At 43.1% G+C, this 17,879-nt stretch overlaps 1 protein-coding gene across 11 annotated transcripts in view; it reads left to right on the top strand.

Annotated features, from left to right (window-relative positions):
- The window catches only part of ZNF423 (zinc finger protein 423), a 281,287-nt gene extending 264,861 nt beyond the window's left edge, over nucleotides 1–16,426 (top strand). For all 11 annotated transcript variants that reach the window (XM_038148029.1, XM_038148030.1, XM_038148028.1 and 8 more), the window contains one exon: nucleotides 15,781–16,426. In XM_038148029.1, the coding sequence (XP_038003957.1) occupies nucleotides 15,781–15,810 (30 nt within the window). In that variant the 3' untranslated portion in view covers nucleotides 15,811–16,426. The remainder of the gene's footprint in view (nucleotides 1–15,780) is intronic.
- The last annotated feature ends 1,453 nt before the right edge of the window (nucleotides 16,427–17,879 follow it).

Here is a 17,879-nt window from a genome sequence, read left to right as displayed (position 1 = left end):
TCAGCTACCCTAGCAGATTTGGCTAGCGTTTCTTAAAAAAATGTTGCTGTGGTGCTTGGAGTATTGTTAAATTTTAATTATTAGTAGTTACAAAGCTAATAAATTACAAGACTACCAAAATCTATTCCAGCCATATTGCTGGGTTTCATTCAGACACAGTCAGATAATTATAACTAACAATAATTAAAAATTAAAAGTGCTGTAGGCACATACCCATCATGTTGAGTCTGCCTGCCTGAACGTTCTTTATGGACTGCAAAACCACAAGTTTTATCTGTGATCTGTTTTCACAGCAGGGAAGAGTTTTTACCTATAAGGTCTCTGGTTTTCAATGTGTGTGTTTAAATTCAGAGGAGGAGGAGGAGGAGGAATATGTGGCTGTTTGAATCTTTAGGGTTAGGGACAGGCTCTGGGAAGGACCAAAGCTAAGAAACTCCATTACAGAGTACGTGGGGCTGGTGCTGGGTCTGCAGCAGCTGCAGCTGGGGTTCCTTGCAGGGGATCTGGAGGTTTCCTGGGCCTGACATCCACGAGGTTAGTGTGAGGGCTGCTCATGCTCACACCTGAGTGGTTTGTCAGGCAGCACCTTCCTCCCCTGCACGCAGGCAGGGGGTGTTTACTGGGGCTGCTGGGACAGTGATGGAATCCAGACCGCGTGGCCTCTTTGTGTGGCCACCTCTGCTGCAACAAAGGAGGGTGCAGAAATCTTGAATTGCCCTGTGTGTGGAGTAGTGCCAGGGTGTAGCATTTTCATTTGGAAAAGTGGTTCTGATAAATATATTGCTGCATTTTTATCCTGTCTGAGGTCTCTTCAGTGAGAGGCACAAAGATCTCTCACCTGAGATGAAGATATGTCTGGCACTGGAGCAGCATGGCCCTTAACAAAAACCCCTCCTTCATTTCTTAAACATTAGGGCCATTCTGTGGCTGGCCCTGGCTAACAAAGTGCACACAACTTCACATTAACATGTGCAGAAAACCCAGCAGCCGTGCAGAGTGGAGGAAAAAAAGAAGGGAGCCAGGTGAAAGGCATCGTTTTAGTCATTAATGCACTTAAGCGCACCCAAGTGTCAACATGTGTGATCAAGTGTAAGGAGGCATGTCGTTCCAATGTGGCAGTGCTGGCACACAGACGGGGCTTCCTCCAGCAGAGATGGCACTTGGATCTGCTGCTCAGGCTGCCCAGCTAAACCCGTCGTTGCCTGTCATCTATGCCCTAGGGCAAGGGTCCAACCAACTTTTGCGCAGGCACCATGCCATCCCAACAGATGGGCAGGAGTGTAAGCCGCCAAGAGACAATGTATATGCATCAATTGTGTTTATTGAAAGCACAGTTCCTGGCTGGAAATGTTCAAATGTCTATTTATTTTGAGAGAAGATGCCTTTAGTTAATGGGTAGGGAAATGCAGCTTAGCTTTGAATTAATTACCTTATATACCTTAAAAAATATAACGCAGACGTGAAAGTGTAAGATGTGCTGATTATGAGGAGATCTGTTAAAGGTCAGTCGTGACACAGAGTCCTCCCTAAAATTGACTCAATATGCCAAGGTGCTACTTGCCTCTAAGTACCAGAGACCAAATTTGGTAGGTGCTGTACATAACTGTACACATCTCTGGCTCAATCCATAGTGATATGGAGGAGCCAGCCTTTTACACTGGCAGGTTTTCCTTTGCACACAGGTGTATAAGCTCACCTCCCCTCTTAGTGGTGGAAAACACTTTTACTTTTTGGGGCAATGAGGGTGACACATTAATCCAGACCAAAGCTAGACTAGTTTACACATCTCACTAAAGAAATTTGTTTTCCATGTAACTGAAAGAGAGGAAAATCATGTAATATGCTTTTATATTTGACAGCATTGCTGCCCACCAGAAAGGATAAATTATGGAAGCATCCAGAGAGGAGTCTGTGTGCACACATTAAAGGGTGTTCCCTTCGCCTACTTGTTAGCTTTATTCAATTAAGACTTGTTAGTGTTCTTGAAAGATGTGCTTTGAAGACCCTTCTGAATATACAATTTGATATTCATAAGGATCCAGGCATACTATATGTAAATAAATAAAGCAAGAATGTTGTACTTCCAGATCCATTAATGCATTCCCCTCCTCATGGCAGCAGAGCACACAGGCTGTGTTAAACATCCTTCCTGACCAAAAGGAGGAAGCACAGGAGAAGAAATGAGAAATGGATTTTCTTTCAGAAAGACCAGATTGCACTCTCTGGTCTGGCAATAACAATTACTAATGACATTTAGAGAGAAATTAAGGATGAGAAATGCAAGTTGGCATTTCAGCAGTGCCAGTCAGTAACATTGCATCAGAGCTCACAGGAGAGATGAGAAAAAGTTTAGGGATGGAAAATTAATTTTGTTATGTCAACAATTAACAAATACCTTTTCTTCATTCTTTACCACATTATCACAAATTACCACTGTGATAGTATTTAGCAGCTCCTTAGATGAATGAAAATTTCAGCACTTTGAAATCCTTACTTCTAGAGTCAAAAGCATGTGTTTATGTTATGCTGTGTTCTGTTGAACAAAATAGAATGATAGAAAGAGGTTCAGACTGACCAGGGAGGGAGAGCATGAGCTCTTGGATGTGTATAGCAAGAAAATTCTGTGGATTTTCTCTGCAGATCTCTGTGGTTCTTATAACCATGAATGAATGAAGTTTACCAGCACATTTTTCTGAGGTTTTTTTTTTCTTTTTCTGTTTTGTAAATTTGGAAAGGCAAGGTTGAATAATCTACCCCGTTCCATGCTGGACAATTTTGGAGGAGCCAGACATAAAGCCCTGGAAACCTCAGACCTTTTATTCCAAAGTCCTCCACGTGTTCACAAGGTGACATCCCTGTCCCCACAGGAGGACGGTAGGAAGCCCCGTGTCCTGCTGCTCTGTGGAGAGGCTCGAGCACAGAGGCCATAAGCTGTGAGCACAGGGGCTGTGAATGTGACCGTGGCACAGCTGGCTGTGCAGGAGCAGTGTCCTCAGGGACAGCACAACCGGCCACCCCTGCTCGGCCCTGCCAGGCTGGGTAGCACATGCCTTTGGAAGCAGGGCAGAGTCCTTAAAATAGAAACAGAACGCTTGTGTAACATATAGACAAATATTTTTTTTTCTTTTGTTTTCTCTCTGAAATGTCTTGTGAGAGATTTTCTTTGCTGGTAGGAAGAGATCTCTGATCCAGTCTCTTTGATTTTCCTCTGCTGTAGTAGCTGCTGTGGAGCAGTTTGGGTTCTGAGCACAGACTAGCTCCGTTGCCTCCTGTAAGTGTCGCTAGCATCCAGAGGAACTGACTGTTTTTCAAAGGAAGAGGGATGCTGCACTGGAAAGGGCAGAGTATAAGCATTATTTAAAGAAAATAGTGGAGCTTGATCAGCCTCAGTTTTAAAGAGCTCATCGAGGGTGCTGTACAGCATCCTTTTAAAAGTTCAGTCTCTTCGTTTGCTTGGAAAGACCGAAGTGGGGATGCTTGTCCAGACATAACAGTATATGCCTGAGTGTTTTCACAAGAAATGTCTAGATCATTAAATATAATAGGTCTCAGCTGCAGTTTTGATCACTGAAGCATGCACACAATTCATCACAGCAAATTAGGTACGTCTTTGTAACTTATCTTTCTGCAATTTGCTGGCACTTCTGGAGAGCTGAAACTTATATTGGATGTGCTGCAGAAGCCATTTCAGATAAAATATTCTGTGTTTATTGTTGGAGAACAAGGATTCCCTAATAACAAAAACATGGAGCAGTGTATGTTTCTGCTCCTGCATCTTGCAGAACCAGCAGTAGTACCAGTAGAGATCCCCAGCCGCATTCATTATTTATATATTTCAGTGAATTTCTTGTCTGCAGTAAAAGAGATATAAGCTTCGACATCAGTCTGTGCCAAATTCTATGCTACAGCCCGTTCAGAAACCTGAGGCAGCCGTGGTTCTCAATCATTACACAGCCCATTTATCTGATTGGAGTTTTGTCCTCTCTGCCTTGCTGAAATGTTGCGTGTTCTTTAAAAGCTGAGTTTGACCTTTGGAAAGAAAAGGCATTTGCTATTTTAATTTTAGGGGTTTTTTTTAGAGAGAACCTGAGCCTACTTAAATGGAAATTGGCATGGAAAAGCAGCAGAGTTATTGAAAAGCATTTACTTTATTACTAGAAGAGAACAGACGCTAGTGGACTCAAAAATTACATTTCAATGGACCCATCAGTTTCAGTCACTAGTTAGTCTGTGAACAGATGGATGTATTTGTAGCAGTTAACATGAATTTATACCCTGGAATTTTACATTTGCCCTTAGAGCACTGCTGTCTTAGTTGCTGCCTTGAAGGGTTTGGAGATTCATTTTATTTTTCAGAAAAAAAGATATGTTTGTTTCTAATTACAGACATTTCTTACATCATAGAAATCACCTCAGCTTTCAGAAATGTGAATGATATAGAGCTTCTATGTAAGGAAAATGTTGTAAAAGAATCCCCAGTACAGCTGCTGCAGAAAAAATAAACATCTTGGCCTAAACCTAGATAAACCCCTGTGGACTGAGAAAATAATTTTCAATAACCAGATATTTTTAACTCTGTGTATGAAGGTAGTAATCACAGTCACCTGTATTTGTATCTGGGGTCTGCACAGTCTAATTGCTTGTCTCTTTCTACCCCTGCCCCCCTAAATTTTGAGGCTTCTGGTTAACTGAGCAATGCATTAAGCACTCCATCTCCAAAACAGAAAGAAATACTGCCCTAGCCTCTACCATGTGGCATCTTTAGGTTTCAGGGATTTCGTTTAAATCTGAAATTTATGTCCAGGAGAAATAAATTATTAGATTGTAAAAGCAGCTGGGGAGGGAGTAAATATAGTCTCTTTTGTCCTCTATATCATTTCCCCAGGAAGATAATAAATGTGTGGCAAGCGTCTTGTGTTTCCTCTGTCATACAAATGTTGTGTGTGTGCTGTATTTCAGATGTGAAGCCTAGACTCCAGACAGGAAATCCTGGAGTGATACTGTACTGCTGTTGCCTACTGCTGTGGTGCTGGTGGAGGCCCCATCACTTTTACTGCTTACAGGGAATTTGAAAAATAATTTCATGAAGAAATTTAAAAGCCCTTGTGTGTACCCCTGATTTCCAGAGTAAGAGATTTAGGGTGTAATCCTAGGGTTTATCTCCTCGGCCAGTGAAAGGCAGCAGGAGCAGCAGCCTGGGCTGCTGGAGAGAGCTGAGGATAGGGGTCCTGCCCTGTGACCCCATCCCAAGGGCCAGTTTTCCCAGGGGGATTTTAAAGACTGTAAGAGAAACTCCCATTAATTCCTCCCTGCCTTACCTGTTCTCATTCTTCTGTGAGGTCAGATACATGGAGCAAGCATGATGAGTGGCCAGGAAAAAATTTGGGTCTGAGAACAGCAAAAGGATAAAGGATTGTTAAAAAGCCAGTGGTCTATTTGCTTTTCTGCACCTGGCTGTGTGTATAGGGCTGTCACTGCCTGCACTGCCATGCTCCTGTCAGGAAGGCTGTCAGTATTCTGTCCAGCCCAGGGATCTGAAAACAAGCCTGGAACAGCCTTGCTGTTTGCTCCTTCTGTTGTTCCTTCCAGAGAAGTACATTCAATCATATACTGTTGTTTGCCTGATTATACCCTGCTTTAACATTGTATTTTGAGAGTAGTTTTATACCTCCCTTTGACCAGAGGAGAAAGGAAAAACAATTCAGAATACAGCTTTTTTTTCTTTTTTTCATGCTGTGCCTGTTCTGCTTATGAAAAATGAGAAGGGGATGGGAGTCTTTGGTGCAGGGTTGGGTGTACATGTGCAGTGACCTAACCTGGGCAGTGATCACCGATGTTCCCTTCATGTTCATGGAATAACTTATGAGATACTAAACTGTCTATCCTCAGTGAGGTGATGGGGCTTTGTTGGAAAAATCTAGATGATAGAGTGGGATGGTATGTGCTGATGGGATCAGTGTAGAGACAGCTCGTGGCTCTGTGCAAGGTCAGCTTGGGTTCAGCGAGGTTCTGTCACCCCAGCTCTGCAGGAGCCAGACCAGATTTGGCAGCAGCAGTCCTGAGCTTATCACTCAGCTGTGCTTGAGCTGATGCACTGCAGAGTGTGTTGTGTGTCTTCTGTGCCACATCCTGGGCAGGCAGTGTGGACACCCAGAGGTCACCTCCATGCAGAGCCTGTCCCCAGAACCCCATTGCCTTGGCTTTGCACCAAGCAGGAATGGCCAAAGCAGTGCCCACACCGTGCCAGCCCTGGGGGAGGGCTCCTGCCTGACCACCCAGCCTCCCCATTTGTTTCTGCTGTGCAGTTAAATCTGAATAAATTGCCATGGGCATTGAGGTTTGGCTGTGTATGGCATATCTGTCATCTGTGTGTTACATTATTGTGTCTCCAAAAGGAGCGGTGAGGTTGTTTAGAACATATTTACTTCTGAAAAATGTGTCCTCCTTTGGGGCTGGCACATGCTCTTAGTCTTTGCATGAAATCAGGATTGTTTAAGATGTGGCATCTTGCTGTTTAAAAAGCAGATTTTCCTGAGACTGGTGACACTTGTAATGGAGCAGCAATGGCTGGAAAATCCCATTTAACCCAGTTGTTCTGCACACATACCATAGCAATGTTGCCTTCCTGGTTTGTCCTGTGATGTCTTGAAAGAAAAGGCTCATGTTGGTGATGTTTTGTCCCTCTTTTACTTACAAGAACAAATTGGGCATGGCTCTTTCATACTCCTAGCTCCTCCAGGGTTAATTCCTTGTGGCAGTGGGCAGTGCTGGTGCCCTTCTGCTCTGCTGGTGGCATCTACAGTAATGGGGCAGCATGTAAAGCACTTCTGTAACTATGGCCTTGCTATTTTATAGGAGAGCTACTTGCATTGGAGGATTTTTATTCTCCTTTTGAAATTAGAAACCAGCAATAACAACCATTATGTCCAAGGCAACAGGTCACTGACCAGCTGTTTTGTCAGCACGAGCAGTGCGTGGGTGCCATGTGACAGGAATATTTATCTGCCCCTAAGAAGAGTGCATCCATAACACAAGGCATAACAATTTGTCAGATCAGTATTCCATTGGAGGGAATTTTAATTTAGTTGCTGCTTCTTAAAGGAATTAGTGGTCGAAGGGCTGTGGTTCTACTGCAGGCAGGTGCTCCTTGTGTCAAGTCTGGTTGTTCACACTTGCTTATTTGGCCCAAGGAACTTAGATCAGCTGCAGCTCCCATCATTCAGTGGAGGATGTTGCCTAAGTTATGAATGTGGGACCTGCCCCTGTTAATTTGCATTAAAATTCACAGTTAAGACAGAAACTGTTATATACCTGTCCTTAATACCAGGAATACCTAGCTGGTGCAGAGGTAAAAACCAACAAGAAGTAATCAGATGGTGTTCAGTGACCCTTGCCATACCAGAGAACAAGAACAGCAGAGCAAGTTTTAGGTTCAACTCTCAATTTCCTGGCCTTTGTTGATTCATATTCCCATGGAAACAATCCCTCAGTGAAGCTTTGCCCTATGCATTTTAACTTCTAAAGGTGTTCTGTAAAGTGTTTCCCTTTTGCTCTAAGTATTTTTTGAAAACACACCATCCTGGTCCTATAATGAAGACCCAATCAGGGAATCATTTGGTGTTTAGAGGAGTCACACAGTGTTCCACAATGATGATTCCAGCCCTCACAGAAATGAACAATGAACTGGCTTGTACGATATGATTTATCTTAGATCAAGGAAGGATTAATCAGATAAGATTTGGATTGGGTTCTACAAAATCAACAATTTCATGCTTTTGAGAGGAAAACCTAAGAAAGATTCCTGTAAAATGGTTTACCTCTTGAAAATGATTTTGAAATATTGCTTCCCTGTAAGTAGATTGGAAACAGGTCAGCACTGGGGTGTGCGTCGGGGTTTTTGGTGTAGCACGGGCAAAGGAGTGTCCCTGTGGGCAGGAGATGCTTTCTCTGGTCATTGTAGCTTAGGTTTGAGAACAGACTGGAAGTGGGTGTTTGCATTCTCAGGGACAGCACTGGAGGGTCACTTCAAAGCTGGGCACAGGGCATTGGTGCTGCTGTATGCCGGGTTTGTGACGAGTCATGGAGGAGCAGGGGTGGCCGTGACCCCGAGTCACCGTGGGAACAGCTTCCCAGGAAATCATGGACTGACCAAGCCCGGGTTAAGGCAGCACTGCTGTCAGCAGAGCACGGTGCTGGGATCCTGCAAACCATTTTCTGCTCTTGGGATCAGAAATGGCTCTGGAATCCAGTCAGGGAGTAACAGTGAGGCTGAGGAAGGAGTGAAGGTATTCTAAAAATATTATGGTTTCATACGCTTCTGACAACAGTAATTTGTCCCTTTCACTTTATATTTAGGAAGTGTAAGGTTCTTCCCTCAGCTTATTTTTGATCTTGTGCATGGCATACTGGAGACTACAAGGATGCTGATAAATTTGCATTTCTGAGTGAAATTCTCAGGAGCGTGTGGTCCCTCAGGACAGGTATTATTAGCTCCTTGTTTTCATTGGGTGCCTCAGTGAATCACGGTGTGTTTACAGCTAGTTTCTCCAACAGAAGACTCTGGTTATCTCTTAATAATGTATTCCTCAGTGTTTTTTATTTCCAAAGTGCTGCGGTAAGGAGATTTTCCCAAAGGTTTCAGTTTGCTTTTGTGCTTCAGCATTTTACCCAGTGTTTTTGGAAGAAGCGTATAGACTTTTTGGTGAGGCACGTACTAGAATACAAGAGGCTATGTAGGCTGTGCTTGGAGTTCACTTCTAATAGGCTCAACTAGGTTTATTCTGAGTTTTAGAGAAGAATAGAGATGGCAGATCTAGAAGACTGATGATACAAAATTATTAGTCTCAAGTGGAAAGGGGAAAGTATGTTAGGTAAGTTTTCAAAGTCTGATTAAGACTAAACAACCTGAATTAGAAGAGAAATTAAATTCATAAATCATCTAATAATTCTTAGCAGGTATGAGAAGAAGCTGGTGCTGGGAAAAATAACTCCAAGAAAGGTATTTATATAAAAATCAGAATAACTCAGAAACGCCTATCAAACCCCAAGAATGGATTCAGACGGGCAGAAGCAGTGCAGTAGGAGCAGGAGCCGAGGCGGTGCGGGCTGGCTGCAGCCGCCCCGTGCGGAACAAAGGGCGGCCGGGCGGGGACGCGGGGCTCGGCCGGGCCCTGCACCCCGCACCCCGCGGCTGCGGAGGAGAAGGGCTCTGGAGGAAAAGCGGCCAGCATCTAGGCAGCCACGTGTGGAGCGGCTTTGCTCCACTGTAAACGTTACGCGTCCCGAACCTTCCCTGACGGCAGATGAAGTGCCGGGTCCCGGTCACCGGAGGAGCCGGGCAGGTTTCGGGGGAGCTGAGGGGTCCCCCGGGTGAGCGGGCACTGAAGGAGGCTGCTCATCCTCCCCGGTGGGCACAGAAACCCCAGGGGCAGCTCAGTCCCGGCACAGATGAGTGTGTCTGTGTTCCAGTACCAGGGAAATGTGCATTTACCCCTGGAGTAATCACGTGCAAGCATCAGAGTAACTCAGAAGCTGCTATTTCCATTGGAAACGGGCAACTTCACTTTTCAGCCGACACCAAACCTCCAGGCATATTTTCTTAGACACTCAAAATGATTATTTTTTTTTTCGCTGGTTCAATAACTTGTAAAGGACAGCTTTCTACCTGCATTTGTTGAAGTGCCATCTCAAAGTGTGCTGACACAGGGACTGACTGACGAATGGCAAGTTATCAGATGCTCAGAGATGAAGGAAGCCGTAACACAGGCAGCCGTTGCCTTTCACAAAGGATGTGCCACCTTTCGTTTGCCTCTACCTCCATTTCAAGGGACTCTTCAAATAAAAGAGGGACATGTGAACCTGTCTTGCCTGACAATTTTTTTTTTTTTTTTTTTTTATTGCATACCATGATAACTTGGAGTTCACTTGTTACAAGCATTTTATGTAGTGGGTGAAATACCAAGGGAAAGGAAAGAAGTAATACTGTGCTGCCTGAAAAACTATGATCTAAACATATAAATGTCACTGCATAAGTTACCTGAAACAACTGGAAGGGCAATTAACACCTGGTTTTATGGGAAACATTGGTTACCACTATCAGTTTTAATGAAGTGTATTAACTAAATTGTGTTCTGAGTATTCATTCAGCCCTGTTTATGGCACACTCTTGAGTACATTTACTGTTTGTCAGAAGTGCAAACTAGTGAACATATGAGGCTTTAAGACAGGCCATCTGTTAGTCTTAGACCCTTGGATAATTGTCAAACAGTTCTAAAAATAAGCACATACAAACTGCAAGGGGGTGCAAAGGTGATTTTTCTTTAGAGTCTGATAGCAAAGGCATAATAGAAACCAGAAATTAAAATTAAAAATAAACAGTTTACCCCATAAAGCAAGCTTGCTCTCCTTTCTTTCTTTTCTGCTTTCTCTTTCCTTTCCCACCCTCCTCCTTCAGTGTGTCTTTTTTTTTTTTTTTAATTTTTTTCCCCTCTTGCTGTTCTGGGTCATGGCATCCCTTGAATGCCTCTCCAGTTTAGGATTAGAGCAGCACCAATTTAAGGCTCACAGCTTTCTGTAGAGAGCATAATCTCCAATGGCTAAAGCAAGGGTCATCTTGTGTCCTCTGCCTAAAGTAATCTCTTTATAAAGTCAAGGCATAAAGATTTTTATCTTTATGGATTGCTGTTAAAGGGAAATAGTACCTGTGCACATACATGTGTGTGCTTATGGATACGTAATGAATAATAACAGCTGAGAGATTTATTTTTGGACCAGTTTGAATTCAAAAGATGCAAAACATTGAAAAAAGATTGCTGCAGATGGTATTTCACAAATATTTAGACACTCTAGCTTCTGTTTGTAGCAATTTGGAGGTTTTGTTTTGTCTTTTTTTATATATATGTTCAAATGTGAGACAAACCTTTGCTTCAAGTCAATGCCTGAATCTGAGGTTTAGTTTTTGTCTGGCAAGCTGTGCATGTTGGCAGACAGTGGAGGCATCACTTCTCTTGTTTCCCAGCCCTGCTCTGTAAAGGGAAAAGGAGGGAGAATGGGGAGGAGGAGACACAGTGCCAGGGGTCCCCAGCTGTGACCCCGATCTCTGGGCTTAGAATCAGACAGTGCCTGAAGAGGTGATAGAAACCTGAACAGAGGTGGGGAGAGGCAGAAAGAAACTACCTGGGCTCTTACCTGGGTCTGCAGGACTCCCCACACTCTGAGAAAAAATATTGGGATTAATAGGTCACTCAATGGCTAATTACCACTTAATCTATTACCTCCATAATTCTTATTGAAATTATTTGAGTAATGGCTTCTGTTCATTTCAGTGGCATTTGGAAGGGGAGAGAGGCTTTGTAGCTTTTCGTCAGAGTCCCAGTCTCTGTGTAACACTGCAGAAGGCTTATGAATTTCACCTGAGGGTGGGGTATCACCAGCCTTGTTAGGCCATTTTTAACCTTTCTATAACATATGGTCTTTTAGGGGTATGTGCTCATGCACTTAGACAGTGTATTTGTAAATGGCTGAGAGAAAATGTCTAAATCCATAACAGATGCACAATGGCACCGTAGACTGGATGTGTTATGGCCCCAAACCATTATCACACCCCTCACAGTTGCATTTTATTTTTTTCACCTGCTCCTGTGTAGTACACCTGTGACTTGTTGGCAGTGAGTGTTGTTGCAGTGTGGGAGACTCCCAGCTTGACTGCCTGGCTTGGAGCTTCGCTCCATCATGTGCTGCTTTTTGTGTGTGTTTTTTCTCTCGATCTTTATATAGCTTGTAAGAGTTCTTTGAACTGTTGTAAGTGATCATCTTTCAAGCCTGATGCTCTTCTTCTTGACACAGAGCTCTGAAAATGGAGATTGTCATGCCAGTGTTTTCATAATGATGCATGTAAAAAAACCAGAGAAATATTCATTGTGGATGTCCTGCACAAATGGCTTGATCTGCATCCAGAGGGCAGGCAGGGGGTGTCTCCAGGGAAGATCTGGAGAACAATCAATATCTACATGGACAATAATTAACCATTCTTTGAAATCTTTTTATTTCCTGCAAAACCCATCACCCAGTTCCTTGATCACAGACACTTCCATAAATGGTTCATTTGGGGATTGTGCTGCCAGTAGAAAATTCCACTTAAACACTGCAACAGCCCCGAGACTTGGGGTAGTTGCATTTTTCCCACTGACGTAGCTAATGGAATTGCTATCCATTTTGCATGATTATTAAGAAAAAGAAGAGATTTTCCAACCTTACCCTATAAATAAGCTGTGACTTACTTGATCTTGACAGGTGACTTAGTGCTGCTGTAGAGTTTTCCAGCTGCAATAATGTCTCAGAATGATGTATTCAGTGGGGTATCAGCTGTGAGCTGTGCGTAAACCAGGGGGTCTAACAGGAGCTGGGAAGAACCATTTTTCCTCTTCAGCTTCCAAATGATGTCGTGCCTCCTGCTGGCCCCAGACAGGCATGTGTATGGATGGCCTTGGAGCTGGTAGGCATGTGCACACACACAGGAGTGTTCCTGGAGGGCCTGCATTTTTGTGGCTGCTCTATTTTCCTCTGGAAACCACCGTTAAGTCTATTATTTTTTTTTGTAACTATAATTTCTGGAGTTGAAAAATCACACCCGAGCTGTTTTCAGCCAGCCCACTCTCCTGCTGGAAAGGTGGGTGAAGTTTCCTTAGGCTGCTTAGGTAGCAGCACTCCTGTTCACATGTTTCAAAGCACTTGCTTCCTTCTGGTCTTTATGATTTCCTTCTGCCACCTGGAACAGCCCAGTGGCTCCACTGGGGTCAAAACTGTTCCTACTAAGGCACAGGGCATTCTTAACACTTGATTTTCAATTACTCCAAAAGTCTGGTCAGCCAGGGGAATTTTCTGTGTCTGGACACACAAAAAAGTGCCTAACAAAAGTATTTGGAAAACCATGGGTCAAATATAGAAAACACAAGTGTGAGAGAAGAGACATAAGCCTGAATGGGTGAGATGCTTTCTGACATCTGCAGAGCACAATTCCAATGAGCTGTAGATGCACAGGGTACAGGGAGTAGAAGCAAGAAGATAAGAAATGACAATTGCCAGTAATAGGAGACAAGTTGCCAGACTATTTTTTGGAAGGCATGTTTTGAAAAACATTTTATATGTGAGAAACCTCTATGGGTGGCAGAGGATATAGAGAAGTCCTCATGGGACTTTCAAACACACACAGTGGTGGTTATTTAGCCTTCACCCATGTTCACTGGCACCTGGGTGTGCAGGACTTGGCATTTGTGCCCATGGCTTGAGCAGGATGTGCTCAGAAGGGCAGGGGAAAGATGCAGAGCACACAGGCTCTCGTGTCCATAGGCATTACAGACCTGTTTGTGAGGCCCGCTGTAAAACGTGGCTCTATCTCTTAACTGCATGGTCCAGGCACTAGCCAGCATATTGATTGTCAGTAATACATGCACGGGGAATAAATGGTACATTCCCAAGATACTAAGACAAAATCAAGATTTGCATATGAAAAATGTAATTTTTTAACTCCTAGCCCTATGGCACAGCTGATTTCTCAGCTCCTGCCTGACCCAGCTCTAAATGGCTGCAGTATTTGAGTACAATCTGTTTGTTCCTTTGACATATTCTGATCCCAAACCCAGTGTATTTCTTGTATTGGGAATGTTCAGAACATGTTATTAGCTGATGTTTGAGGAGGGAGGGCTCCCAATAAAAGCTTCATTATCAGATTTAGAGCCACATACCATTCCTTTATTGACCTGCCTGGTGTAATCAATGCAGCAGCCACACAAGTTTGAAATCATGTTCCCTGACTGTAGGCTGTGCGTCATGCATCCAGTGCTGATTGTGCATTATCTTTTAAATGACACTGCCTAACTAAGTATGGATTTGTCTACCACGAATAGCCCTTCTTTCAATTTGAAGATGGTAAACCTTTTGGGTTTTTTTTATTGATATTCAGGATGACCTAAAAATAGAACTGTAATGAAGCGCACAAGGAATGGCCATTGTTAAAATGCTGAGGAGTGTGTGAGCACAGAGGAGCCCGAGTATTCTTTCACATTTTCGTGCTTCCCCAGCTAGGTTTAGTGGGCGAGCTTCTTGTCAGTGCCGCTATTGTGTGCGCAGGGCTCCATCCATCCTCCTCCATAAAGTCATTGTTAGACTTGAGAATAACATCCAGCACCGCAAAGGTCACTCCTTCTTAAGGCCAGGAAATTTCCATGTATATCAAAGGAAAAAGCCATTGAATTTTGTGTTTGGTGGTGTTAAATTGTCTAAAAGCAAAGCAGTTCCAGCCGTCAGTTCGCGAATTTCTGATTTGTGGTTCTGCATATTCAGTGTCACAGGCAGGGGTGTCTGAGAGGCCCGGTGCTACGCTGAAGCAGTGACTTTACGATTTCCCGGCCGGGTTTCGTTCGCCGGGGCTCCCTCCCGGCTCCGCGGCGTGGCTCGGCGCTCGGCAGCGCTCCTGACCCCTGGCGGCCGCGCCTCGGGAGTGCGGGCCCGAAACGCCGGGCTCTGCGCAAGCCGGGCCACCGCCCGCCGCCCAGCCGCTCTTGCCACGGGCCATCTCCGTCAGGGACATGGCATCTCTGGATACAGCGGGGGATTGCTCTTTTATCCTGATCGCGATGTAGCTGTGGATAGCGTAGAAGGACCAGATGATTTATGAAAAGTTAAAATATCTTTATTTTAAAGCTCCATCACTGTAAATAAATAATTAGATTCAAAATTAATTTTGTGCTTAAAAACTTATTCTTCAAGCTGTTGGACTTGCCCGGTTCTGTTATTAGGCAGATGGAGACTAGGGAAATTACTTAGGCTTGAAATAGCACAATTGAATTTTTATATTTGGGGATGCTGGGGACTCAGCTCAAGAAAACCTCACCATGAACCACTTCTCTAGTTGCTCAAATAATTGGATAATCATACAAATAAAGCTAGGCTTATGTCTAAGACTGGGGTTTTGGTCAGAACACAAAATGTGGGTGAATCGTTACTGCTCTAAAAATACACTTCCAAGGTTGGTGCCACGATTTATTGGCTCCTACACAAAATGGCAAGACAGGTCAGCATCCTCTGATGTGAGATACTGTGATGACATTGAGGCTATTACAAATCTACCAAAAGGAAAAAAAGGGAACAAAAGAGATTCTAAACTGCTGAAAGAAATGTGTAAAGAAAAGTATATTCTTTAAAGAGATTTAACTTCTGGGTTACATGTCCAGCCTTTTTTCTGCTGGGAATATTACCCTGGTGCCTGAGCTGGCGGTTCAGCTGTTATTGCCGAAGTATTTCTTGGACTGAGAAGTGTGTGTCACAATCTGGTGTCTCTTGCTGCCAGTGCTTGCACCCGGTACGAGTGAGAATAAAAGAGTAAAATATGGCAAGGGTTCCCTCACGATTCAGATTTTCATTTTTTTAATTGTTACAGTGAAGGGAATCCCTAAAGGCAGTTTTTTTGCCCATGAAGTTACCATTTTCTTTATATGTATTGAAAGGAGAAAAAAAAAAAAAAGGAAACCTTCATGACTATACTTTGCTTGTAGCATTTTTTTTTCTAAGTTCATGCCAGCATTAACGGATCTGTCAGAACAAAGCAAATATGTCATATTGGCAGCTGTTACTTATGAGTACTTTTTCTTTATTGCATTTTGTTTTGTAATAATTGAGAAGCTTTTATGTTGAGCTCTGCATAAATGGTACTGAGTGGGAGGGTATGGGCATGCTTTCTATTATTCTGCCCCTCATGCATGTCTCCTTTTTTCGTCTTTCCAGAACCACACATTGAGCCAGCACGCACAGTGAGCCACTGGCACTACAGGACACCTCTCTGCAGAAGACTTGACGGTGGCACAGTGGGGAGGACCATTTGAACATTACATCCAATCAAAGTGTCATTTGCAACCCAGATGTAAAACTCTAATGATTTGGCCATGAGGCGCTGCTATTATAAGCAGCTGGAAATGAATATTAATGGAAGAGATTAAAAGTATTCCATGCTCAGTATTTTTTATTGTCCTGCTTCAGCTAGTGTACTTTAGAGCTTCTGCTTCTGACTGAATTTATAGTGTTAGATAAATCTGCTTTGATGCTGTTGCCCTTTGTTGCTTCTTGTATTATATTGATAGTTAAAGATTAGGTGTGATTTTTTTCTTTTTTGTTAACTGCTTTTTAATTGCAATTTTAGGTAACTGTGCATTGTGATGTGATTGCTTGGCTATTGTCTGAATATTTCTTTTTAATTTTTTAATTAAAGACTAATGCTTTGATTGGATTTGCCAGTTCACCGGACAGTGATTAAAACTATGTAATGAATATAATCGGTTTCAGTGCAACTGGATGGTCTGCTTTATAAATGTGACTTAATCTGATTGCAATAACTAGTACAGTTCAATAAAGGGAATACATGAGCTTAGCGTCAGAGCTTGTCTGTCTGTCAGTGCCCCCTGCATTGCTGCTGCTGCTGCTGGGGTGGCTGAATCTCAGTGATCACTCACCTGATGGCACAGAGCACTCCGCAGCCCAGGAGGAGGGAAAGCAAAAGCCATGGTTCTGTGTCTGGTGTTGTGCTTGCTTCTGGATGTACCTCCCTGGCTCCACGGTAGGCTGAGGTAAGAACAGGTACTATGAAAACATATTGTTAGCTTATAAAACTCATTAATATTTTAAAATTTTCAGCAAGAATAGAAGAACCAGACCTATAGCTGCCTTGGCCATATCTCTATGCTTCTTTGTTTCAATACAAATAAAAAAGTTTCTGCATTGTATACAGATGCACTGATATCGGATCAGGCCTTGCAGGCCGTGGTAGGAGGCTGCATATTTTACCCACCCCAGACCCCCAGGTACTGCAGCTCCGTGTAAGTGCCAAAGAGCCAATTGCCAGGCTTTCTTTTATTCTTTTTAAGCTTATGGTAAGGAGGTCAGGGAAACAGTCATTTTAAGGACCATGGACACCTCTGGAAAGTTAGAAAGATGAAGTTCTCCTGGTGTCTCTGGCTTGAATGAACCATAATCATCATAAATATTCAGCAGTTGTGACAGCTGAAATGATGTGGTTACCCATTCCCACAAAGTATAAGGCTTTGCAAGACTGTGGCATGGGAACATGCACAGCCAGAGCCTTTAAAAATCACTGCACTGAACTAGAGTTCAGTGCAACTAGACTGGTTGTCATTGAGCCATGTCTGGGCTTGGAGCATGTAAGTGATATTTCGTAGGAAATATGTTTTCATGGACATATAGTCAATGCCTAAATTAGTTTATATAGTGAGCCTTTTTACAAGTGCAAGGGTGGCACAGCTTGTTGATGCTGCAGCCCATGTTTTCAACAATTTAGATCCTTGCTGATGTTGATACCCCTGTTGTGCACACACGGTTCCTTCAGAACAGTAAGGGGAGGCTACAATGGAAGCACAACTCCAGGCACAACTGAAGTTGGGTCATCTTTACAGCAGGAAGCACCAGAGCAGTCCTAACTTAAGGAAAGTTACAGTTAAAAAAAAATAAAATAAAAGAAGAAAAAAAAAAGAATGTCCTATTTGAGACAAATTATAGATGGTTTTTATTCTGCTGAAATAGCATTGCTAGAATGGAGTTTGAGCTCAAATGTGGCTTGTGATAAGTGCACAAACCCAGTTCTGTTTGCATCTAGATTAGTCTTAGCTCACTGTTTCTTCATCAAAATCACACTGAAATGATCCATTTCTAGAAAAGAGCGTTAACTTTCAACCTGATTATTTTCTCTCTAAACCACAGAACAGATGTTTACGGGCTGAAAAATTAGATAATGAAATCACTAATTCATTATTCCTGTTCATAACAGAAGCATGTTCCTAACCCAATTTTATTACTTTAGGATGGGAAATGGAAAA

The sequence above is a fragment of the Motacilla alba genome, chromosome 11 (genome assembly GCF_015832195.1).
Source record: "Motacilla alba alba isolate MOTALB_02 chromosome 11, Motacilla_alba_V1.0_pri, whole genome shotgun sequence".
NCBI classification, from domain to species: Eukaryota; Metazoa; Chordata; class Aves; order Passeriformes; family Motacillidae; genus Motacilla; species Motacilla alba.
The sequence above is the reverse complement of the archived record's forward strand: the minus strand, read 5'-3'. Positions and strand labels throughout refer to the sequence as shown.